The following is a 10,023-nucleotide window of genomic DNA, read 5'->3' as shown; positions in this document are numbered from 1 at the left end:
GTGTGTGTCCCCCACACACACAGAACCCCCCCCCGCCCCCAACCAACCATCTCCCAAACAGACCCTCAGTCTGGAAAGCATTCATCCCTCATATTGTTGAAAAGACTCACAGCAAACAGAAGAATCTCAGCTTTTAAAACAATCCTCCAGCAAGCAGGGCCGGCTCCAGACCCCAGCGCGCCAAGCAGGCGCGTGGGGCGGCGTTGTTGGGGCAGGGCGGTATTTGGCTCCGGCGGACCTTCCGCAGTCATGCCTGCGGGAGGTCCACCGGAGCCCGGGACGAGCAGACCTGCCGCAGGCAAGACTGCGGCGGGTCCCTCTTCCCGCGGCTCCACTTGAGCTCCCACAGGCATGCCTGCGGCGGGTGCGCTGGTCCCGCTGCTCGGACGGAGCTCCCGCAGGCATGCCTGCGGATGCTCCACCAGAGCCGGGACCAGCGCACCCGCCGCAGACACTTCTGCCCCGGCCACGGACGGGAAGGGCGGCGCGCGCACCGCCCTGCTTGGGGCGGTGTAATTTCTAGAGCCGCCCCTGCCAGCAAGACAAAGAAACTCACATCTGTAGACTCAGAAAACACTCCCAAGAAATTTTAACAATATGTTGTTATGAAGAAACCAAAGTGCTAAAGAAGCCTGATTTTTCAACTACTTTAAATTTTTTCTCAAATCAGCATCTTTAGAGTGAAACTTTTCTGCTTTTCTAACCAGACAATTCTCCCAAAAGAAGAGAGACTGGTCCTGGAGACACTGCAATACCAGGTCAATGCATGGGGTGGACAGAGCAAGCTCCTATTCCATCCCCTTGTTTCAAAAATAAATTTAACATACAGTCCTCCAACAAAGGACCTATCAGATATTAAACTGATAAGAACAGATCTAACTTAGATAATATTTTTACCTCAAGGTTCCCCAGACACAGATAAGGTTTTCATCTCGAGGCCAAAAGACCAAAACATCAAGACATTTGATCACATCCTTGAAGAGACCAAGAGACTACTCACACCCTCTGAGCTCAAAAAGCCAAGAAGCAAATTTAAAGTTTATTAGAGCATATTTAAAAATAAACGATACAAAATGTTTGAAGAGTCAGTTATTGTGTCATTGGGGGTAGGATACAGGCTGTAGGGGGATATTAGCGTTTGGGTATTGGACGGCACATACATATACACAGTCTGTCATGTCCCCAATGCGGGTATATTGTGGGTGAGTTCAAGGTACAGACAACAAGCAGTGAGGGTACATCACTCATACAAACAGGTTATGGATAGTCATGAGCACAAATAAATGAACCAAATGGGTAATGATGATAGGATGATCCTCACAGGGCAGAGTTCAGTGTGGTTGGTTTAAGGCTCAAAAATAAAGTCTAACAGGGAAGTTTACAGGTCATTTCAGCCTTATGGGTGCGTGAAATCATGCCGGCTTACTCTTTGCATTGATGGTGGGCCGTGACGTACTCTGTGTAAATATCTCTGAACCAGATCTTAGCTCCTACATTTGATCTTAGCTCCAAGGAGCCGAGAAACAATGCTAAGAGTCTCAAATGCTAGGCAGCCGCTCTTCCCACTGCTTTCTACTTCAGCACGAGGAGCTCCCAGACACACACCAAACACCATTCACAAAACTTTGATAACTAGGTAACTCGAAGTGATGATCACTTCCCCGAAATGACTCCACTGGAAGAATTCAAAGCAAGAGCCCTTAACACACAATTCTGTTCAAAGACAGAGAAGTCTTTCACCCTCCTTCCTCTTGCTGGTTTCCCTGTACACTCCTAATTTGCATAAACCCACCCACTGACCTGTGACTAACAATCTCTCACTTTTACTCTTACAGCAAAACAGGCCAAAGAAAGCCTATGCAAGCGCTATCCCGCAGCCCCAATGCTCTTTTCTGCTCCTTCTCAAACGTACAGTTATCAGGCACACATAAGATAGTTTTGCTCCATACCAGTCCAGTTCCTTGCTGTTTCTTGTCTAACCACTGCACACACGTGGTATAACCCTACCCTGAGCTGATTCCCGACTTTTGTGCTCAATACAGGAAAACGAGAATTGAGAGAGAAGCTGTGCAGGGAAGTCTTCCTCAACTTGCACTCCACTCCCCAAGGGCCTTTCGGGGTCTTCTATGGACTTCAGGTTCCATTTGATTGCCAAGGTTTGTGGTCTTATTAATTAGCCATCTCCTAATGCAAGGATGCTGCATGTCAGACTAAAGATCGATTTTCCAAAAGAGCTGAGAAACAGAACTAAAGCTGAGCCTGAGGTGTTACATTTCCATGAGCATCCAGAATCTGACTGTGCCCTGGCAAGTTCAATGCTTCCGAAAGAAACCAGAAAATAAGGAGCCCATCAGGTCCCCCTGCTAGCACCCAGATCTAGTCAATCTGCTGGGAAATAAGGAAAAGGTGATGAATAAAGAAGTCAGGAAATAACAAGGAAATGAAGAGGTTTGTCGAACGGGTTTCTGTCCAATTTACCATCTTCTCAGCTACCAATCAAAGTTAAAGACCTAAAGTCGACCTATCGGCATAAGTACAGATGGTTGGATGGAAGTTAAAAGGAGCTGCTGTGGCAAGTGTTAGGAGCCTGCAAGCAACATGCAGACCGTTTAAAAACACTGCAATTAGAGGCTGTGACAAAGTTCCTCCTCTACCTTGGTGTGTCCTGCGCTTATTAGCAGATTTGCTCACCTCAGTGATCTTCCCCTCTGGTGGAACCCACAGTCTGGGTCAACTCCTCCTGTGTCTGATCAGGAGTTGGGAGGTTTGGGGGGAACCCAGGCCCACCCTCTACTCCGGGTTCCAGCCCCAGGGCCCTGTGGATTGCAGCTGTCTATAGTGCCTCCTGTACCAGCTGCATGACAGCTACAGCTCCTTGGGCTACTTCCCCCTGGCCTCCTCCAAACACCTTCTTTATCCTCACCACAGGACCTTCCTCCTGGTGTCTGATAACACTTGTGTAACTTTAGCGCCCTCGTGGCCAAGATGGAGTCTGCTCTGCAGGCAGCTCTGGCCAAGAGACAGCGCGTGCAGGAATGCAGCAGGAGAAATCCCTTCCACCCCAGGGGCACCTGTTCCAACCCCCAGAGTGAACACACCCACCCACAGGAAAAGCACAGTCTATATAACAAAGGGAGATATTTATTTACAGAGGGCTGGGAGGAGAAAAACAACAAGGGGAAATATAGGGGGAGCAGTAAAACAGGCTGCATTCAAACCAAGGCCCCACGGACCCAGTGGTAGCACAGTCTGACAGGGCAGATACCGAGCAATGTGTCTGTACACAGTGTTCAGGAGGCCTGAGCAAAGTTCCAGTCCGGTGGTGAGTCTTGGGTGCTCCTGGTCGTCTTCAGCGCCAGTGAACTCTCCCCAGCAAACCTCTCCGGTGCCTCTTCTGCCGCTCTCTGCAAAGCCCCACAGAGCGGCCACCTCCCCACTTAACTATCTAACAGCCTCCCTCCTTATTCTCAGTGCGGAGTCACAAGCCCCAGTACTCACAGCCCCAGGCAGCTCCGGGCAGCCGTGATACTGGGTCCAGCTCTGGCCTGTCCTTCTCGGGTGATTCCCCCCGGCACAGGACTTCTCCTGGCTCCTGTCCTGGGCTGTCCCCGATCAGGCTTGTCCTCCTCAGGCCTCCAGCAGGTTCTCTCTGCTTCCTTCCCCAGGGCCAGCCATGTTGCTCTCCTCTCTCTCCCTCCAGCTCCAGCCCTGCCCCCTGGAGTTTCCCTCCTTTTTCTTACTCTCCCTCCCCTTTGGGAAAAAGATTTAAAGGGGCCATGCTCTCTAGACCCCAAAGGGGTTACACTCTCCCCCCCCAAAAGAAATAATCCTTGATGTCCCCATCAAGGTAGACAACTTTAAGCCATGGATCCCCAGCAGGAGACCCAGGGCCCCCATTCGTCAGAAGCATTCCCATCATCCATCCCACAGGACCCCGAGGGGTGGAACAGGTTTCCCATGAGGCAGCTCGCCCCCCGTGGCACCCCAGGAAGCTGTAGGTCACTGGGTTCCCCTAAACGATCATACGTCAGCACACACCTGGGCTTCCCTTCCCTAGAGGAACGTCTAGGCTGGCTGTCGGATGTTGGCTGAGGTGACACCACTGGACATGGAGGCAAGATGATGGGTCCTTGAGGTACAAATTCAAGTGCATCTGGGTTTAAAGTGGCTGTTTGGGGTACAGGGTTCTCTGCCTGCACTGAACCTTCCTCATCATGTTCTTGGGGGGTCTCCACAGCTTGGGACAGTGAGGCCTCGGGAATGCTCGGTGTGGGATCTTCCCCTTCACCATCTCTTTGCGTGACAACAAAAGGATCCATTAGGGTCAGGTCATTCCCAACTGGATGTTCACCAAACCCTATTTCATCCTCACTCTCCGAGGAGCTGGGTGTTTGCAGAGGACGGGTATATTTCCGTCGTTGGGACCGTGTCCGACTTGCAGGTCCGGGAGTCTCAGAATCTGTGGAAACATCCTCACAGGGAAACAATACTTGTCCTATAGGTAACAGATGATTCCGGTGGAGAGTTTTGGTGGGGCCGCGACTGCCCTCAGGGCGTATGCGATACACTGGTAGATCCCCAAGTTTCTTCTCTATAATGTACGGGTGTGACTCCCAACGATCTGCAATTTTGTGTTTTCCCTGTAGGCCGAGATTTCGGGCCAAAACTCGGTCACCAACCCGAATCTCCTGTTGCCTCACTCGCTGATCATATCGGGTTTTATTCTTTTGATTCTGGTGACCAGCTGCTTGCGTTGCTATTCGATATGCCTCTTTCAGTTGATCTCTTAAGCGCGCCACATACCCCAAGTATGTTTTTGGGAGTGCCCCATCTGAAGACACTTCAAAACAGAGATCGATCGGCAACCGGGCCTCTCGACCGAACATTAACATGTATGGTGTGAACCCAGTTGCATCGTGTCGAGTGCAGTTATATGCATGAACCAAATGCTCTACGTGCTGGCTCCAGTATTTTTTCTGCTGAGGCTCCAGAGTTCCCAGCATGTTCAGTAGCGCGGTTGAATCGTTCTGGTAGTGGATCCCCTTGGGGATGATAAGGGGTGGTGCGTGATTTTTTTATCCCCATGATCTTACAAAGTTCTTTTATTAATCGACTTTCAAAATCCCGTCCCTGATCTGAGTGTAGTCGGGCGGGCAACCCATAGTGGACGAAGAACTTTTCCCACAGGACCTTGGCAACCGTGGAAGCTTTTTGATCTTTGGTGGGATAAGCCTGGGCATAACGAGTAAAATGGTCAGTGACCACCAAGATATTTGCAGTACCCCGGCAGTCAGGCTCTAATGACAGAAAGTCCATAAAGACAAGCTCCATGGGTGCAGAACTTGTGATGCTGACAAGAGGAGCTGCCTGCTTAGGCAGAGTCTTTCGTTGGATACATCTGGTGCAGGTGCGAATATGGTGGGCGATGTCAGGCCCCATTCGGGGCCAATAGAATCTTGCCTTAACTAGGGCCTCCAACCGCTCGATTCCCAGATGCCCCATTCGATCGTGGCAGGCCTCTAGCACGCCTTGCCGGTACTTCTGCGGTAGCACCAACTGCTTATGGTGAGGCCTCTGAGGATGCTTCTGCCCTCGGTAAAGTCGTCCATCCCGAACCAATAAGCGATCCCATTCTTTCAGCAAAAGGGCCTCCTCTGGGTGACTCGGTCGAATAGCCCTGGGATCTTTTCCCCTTTCCAATGCATAAAGGATGTCCTTCATCCGTGGATCAGCTCGCTGGGCGTACTCTACCTCTCGATCCTTTAGTTTGGGCAGCTGTGGGTCCAGTACTCTAGTAAAACTTGAGTAGGCTATGGGTATGGCTTCTGGTGGTGCACCCAGACAGTCAATTGCCCGTTCTCCATTGGCTGTGGATTTTTCCTCCACAATGGATACCCGTTGGCATAAAGCTCTCAGTTCAGAGGTCCCCACATTCATCTGATCATTGAGTAATAAATCCTTAGAGTGAGGTTGCCGAGACAAGGCATCTGCATCCATGTTTGTTCGACCGGGTCGATACTGCAGAGTGAAATCATAGGCAGAGAGTGCCGCTAACCACCGTGTCCTGCTACGGATAATTTTGCTGTTGTCTTGATGTATGTCAAAGGGTTATTATCAGTTTTTACAGTGAACTTGGCCCCATAGAGGTAGTCATGGAACCTCTCTGTGATGGCCCATTTCAATGCCAGGAACTCCACTTGATGTGCAGGGTAGTTTCTCTCAGGCGGTGTGAGACCTCGACTTGCAAATGCTACCGGTCGGAGTTTGCCTTCACGCTTTTGATAAAGGACAGCGCCTAAACCAGTGTAGCTTGCATCAACATGAAGTTCATACGGCTGGGTGGGATCAGCGTACACCAAAACAGGTGCTTGCGTGAGCTGTTGAATGATTTTATGGAAAGCTTCTTCACACTCAGCAGTCCACCGTTTTCCAAAAGGTGCACCCACATTGAAGTATTTATGGCGAGGTGAGTTCCCCTTCTTCTTATTTGTGGGGGGGTATCCCTTGGTGAGCTCTGTGAGTGCATGTACGATGTGCGAAAAATTCTTGATAAACTTGCGGTAATAGCCACAGAATCCCAGAAATGACCTTAATTCCTTGAGAGTTGTGGGCCTCGGCCAGGTAGTTACCGCCTTCACCTTCTCTGGGTCTGTAGCTATACCATCTGCAGACACTATGTGTCCCACATACCGCACGGATGTTTGGCAGAAGATGCACTTGTCTAAGGATAACTTGAGGCCAGCCTGTTCCAAACGATCCAGGACTTTGCACAGCCGAGTCTCGTGTTCTTCTAAAGTGCGCCCGAACACTATAATGTCATCCAGGTATACCAGACACTCCAACAGGTGCATGTCCTACCACCCGCTCCATGAGTCGCTGAAATGTGGCTGGAGCTCCAGATACTCCTTGAGGCATGCGATTAAATTGGTAAAATCCTAAAGGGCAGATGAATGCTGTCTTCTCCCGGTCCTCGGGTGCCATGGGTACTTGATAGTATCCACTGCGGAGGTCAAGGACAGAGAACCAGCAGCTACCATTCAAGCTATCCAAAGCGTCATCCACCCGGGGCATTGTGTATTGGTCAGGGATCGTCCGCTGGTTCAGAGTGCGATAGTCGACGCACATGCGCACCTTTCCACTTTTCTTTCGTACTACGACGATCGGCGATGCGTAGGGGCTTCTGGATTCCTCAATGATACCTGCTTGAACCAGTTCCTGTAGGTGCTGCCTCACATCTTCAATATCAGCGGGGGCTAATCGTCTCGACCTCTCTCGAAAAGGCCGACCATCCTGCATTTGGATATGGTGCTCCACATCATGTGCACACCCAACATCCCATTCGTGCATAGAGAAAACAGCCTTCCTCTTGATTAACTTCTCACACAGGCGGTCCTTCCACTCAGCAGGAATGGGGGAATCCCCAAACTGGAAACTATCCCTCCCAAAAGGCCTAGCCTTGGTCTTCTCTTGGGATGGGGGCCCCCTGGCTCGCTGGTATGCAGCTTTACATAACGCATGCATTGGCAGCTCCTGCAGATAGTTGTTCCCTGCCATCTCACGGCATTTCCACGCCAACCTCTGGAACAGGTTTGCATTTGTCCCTAGGATTAAAGGTGCATACTTTCTTCCCTTTGGATCTGGGCAGACCAGTGCCAAAGTTTCTATTTCCTGGTTTACCCCCGCAACGTTCTTTGGGAACTGAACATTCAACAGGATATATCCCCGATAGGGGCAGGAGTCACAGCCAATTCCCCAGACTGTCAGGCCAGACAGGGGACGCAGGGGCAAATGCTGCAGGTGTTCTTGGTAGTAAGATTCATAAAGTATGGTGACCTGTGATCCACTGTCCAGCAAGGCCTCACACAATCGTCCTTCTATACGAACAGGTACTATAGCCTGGGGGCCTATCAGCCCACGTGGGTAGCCTCTGTTTGTGGTTTTTCCTGGGGAGCCTTGTCTTGGGTTGCTCCTTCCCCAAGCCCTGTTGGTGTTTCCCTGAAGCCTCCTAAGGGTCTGCTGCAATCTCTGAGATACCCTTGCATGATCTGTCTTGTTTTGACAGTCGAAGGCATAGTGACCATCTCTTCCACAGTTATAACAGAAACCTTCACGCTGGCTATCACCCCTCCTGCTACTCTCCTCTCTTGAGGATGGCACAGTATGCCCCTGAGCTTTCATCATGGCCACTTCTCGGGTCAAATCTCTCAGTGCTGCTGCCACTGATGGGGCATCTTCCATCTCTCCAAGCACTGTGGTGGTGTGACTCCCTGCTGTCTTCGGCTGCAACACTGCATCCGCTTGCAACAATCGCTCCTCCTCCTCACGTATCTCTCGAATGAGCTTGTGGAATGGGGTGGATCTTGGGCCCGCTCCTCAGCTGCAGTTTCCACAACATCAACCCATCTTGTCGGGTGCCCCGGAGGATTTGGTCCAACCTAGCGAAATCAATGCGCTTGGTGGGGATGCCCTCCTTCTGCACTACCTGCTGTAGCAAATCCTCTAGTCTCCTGATGAAATCAGACAATCGTTCGTGGGGCTCCTGATAGGTATGGCGGAAACGATAATACAGGTCTTCACTGCTATCAGTAGCACCATAGACACTCTCAAGAGCGGTTAAATAGTCTTGCACCGTGGCAGCTGGTTGTGAGTCTTTCAGGGCTCGGATAATTCGCATGGCAGGTCCCCTCAGACTCTCAAGCACCCGTTTCCGCTTCTCAGCATCAGAGCATTCCCACTCTTGGACAAGTGGCACCGTAAAATCCCTCCATGTTTCATAATCATCCTCCCCTGAGGGTACAGGTGACACCCCCGAGAATGAACGTAACCGCTTGTATGGAGCATTTTCATGCACCGGCTTCAATGCATCTTTGAGAGCATTTCCCAGCTCTTTGGCCCATCCCACCAGGCTGGGTGCTGCAGGTGTTGGAGCCCCTCCTAATGCTAAAATTAATTCTTCTCTTGTCCGCTTCTCATCTACCATCAGAGCTTGCAATTTCTGTGCTAAAGAATCCACCTCAAGTGACTCAGACACACTAGGAGGGGACTGCTCTGCCCCGAGAATTGTCCAGGGGATACCTTCTACTTTCACCTCTTTGGGCACTTTGTCAAGATCTGCTTCCTTGGAGTGAGTACATAGTGCTACCATGCCCTTCACTTTGCGGTTGTAAATACGAGTGTGGACCTTTACCCTCCCCAGTATTTCAGCTGCATCTAGGCTCTCCTCAATCTCATTTGGTTCCATCTCTTCTGGGAACCCCGCCACCAGCACAGCTTTGGTTACTGGTATTCGTGCCCCTCGGCACAGGTCTTCTAATAATCCTCTCTCCATTTTTTTTTTTTTACTGAGATGAAAGTCACTCAGGAGTTTCTTTTCTCTGTGAAGAAAAAAGCCCAGGGTGCGCAACGTAGGGGTGTGGGTATGTGTGTGTGTGTGCTGCAAATCCCCGTACGGGCCACCAAGTGTAACTTTAGCGCCCTCGTGGCCAAGATGGAGTCTGCTCTGCAGGCAGCTCTGGCCAAGAGACAGCGCGCGCAGGAAGGCAGCAGGAGAAATCCCTTCCACCCCAGGGGCACCTGTTCCAACCCCCAGAGTGAACACACCCACCCACAGGAAAAGCACAGTCTATATAACAAAGGGAGATATTTATTTACAGAGGGCTGGGAGGAGAAAAACAACAAGGGGAAATATAGGGGGAGCAGTAAAACAGGCTGCATTCAAACCAAGGCCCCACGGACCCAGTGGTAGCACAGTCTGACAGGGCAGATACCGAGCAATGTGTCTGTACACAGTGTTCAGGAGGCCTGAGCAAAGTTCCAGTCCGGTGGTGAGTCTTGGGTGCTCCTGGTCGTCTTCAGCGCCAGTGAACTCTCCCCAGCAAACCTCTCCGGTGCCTCTTCTGCCGCTCTCTGCAAAGCCCCACAGAGCGGCCACCTCCCCACTTAACTATCTAACAGCCTCCCTCCTTATTCCCAGTGCGGAGTCACAAGCCCCAGTACTCACAGCCCCAGGCAGCTCCGGGCAGC

At 51.1% G+C, this 10,023-nt stretch overlaps 1 protein-coding gene and 1 pseudogene across 1 annotated transcript; both read right to left on the bottom strand.

Moving 5' to 3' along the window:
• Positions 1–721: 721 nt before the first annotated feature.
• LOC120385237 lies at positions 722–927 on the bottom strand (annotated as a pseudogene).
• A 7,393-nt stretch (positions 928–8,320) lies between these two features.
• Positions 8,321–9,328, bottom strand: LOC120384979 (paraneoplastic antigen Ma1 homolog). The gene has a single exon (XM_039504075.1). The coding sequence runs from the start codon at positions 9,326–9,328 to the stop codon at positions 8,321–8,323; it is 1,008 nt and encodes a 335-aa protein (XP_039360009.1).
• Positions 9,329–10,023: the final 695 nt, after the last annotated feature.

Source organism: Mauremys reevesii, linkage group 17 (genome assembly GCF_016161935.1).
Source record: "Mauremys reevesii isolate NIE-2019 linkage group 17, ASM1616193v1, whole genome shotgun sequence".
In the NCBI taxonomy this organism is placed as follows: domain Eukaryota; kingdom Metazoa; phylum Chordata; order Testudines; family Geoemydidae; genus Mauremys; species Mauremys reevesii.
This window is presented reverse-complemented; position numbering and strand designations above follow the sequence as displayed.

Bases quoted from the DNA above. Each gene is read 5' to 3' on its own strand.
- LOC120384979 (XM_039504075.1), bottom strand. From the start codon at position 9,328: ATGGAGAGAGGATTATTAGAAGACCTGTGCCGAGGGGCACGAATACCA.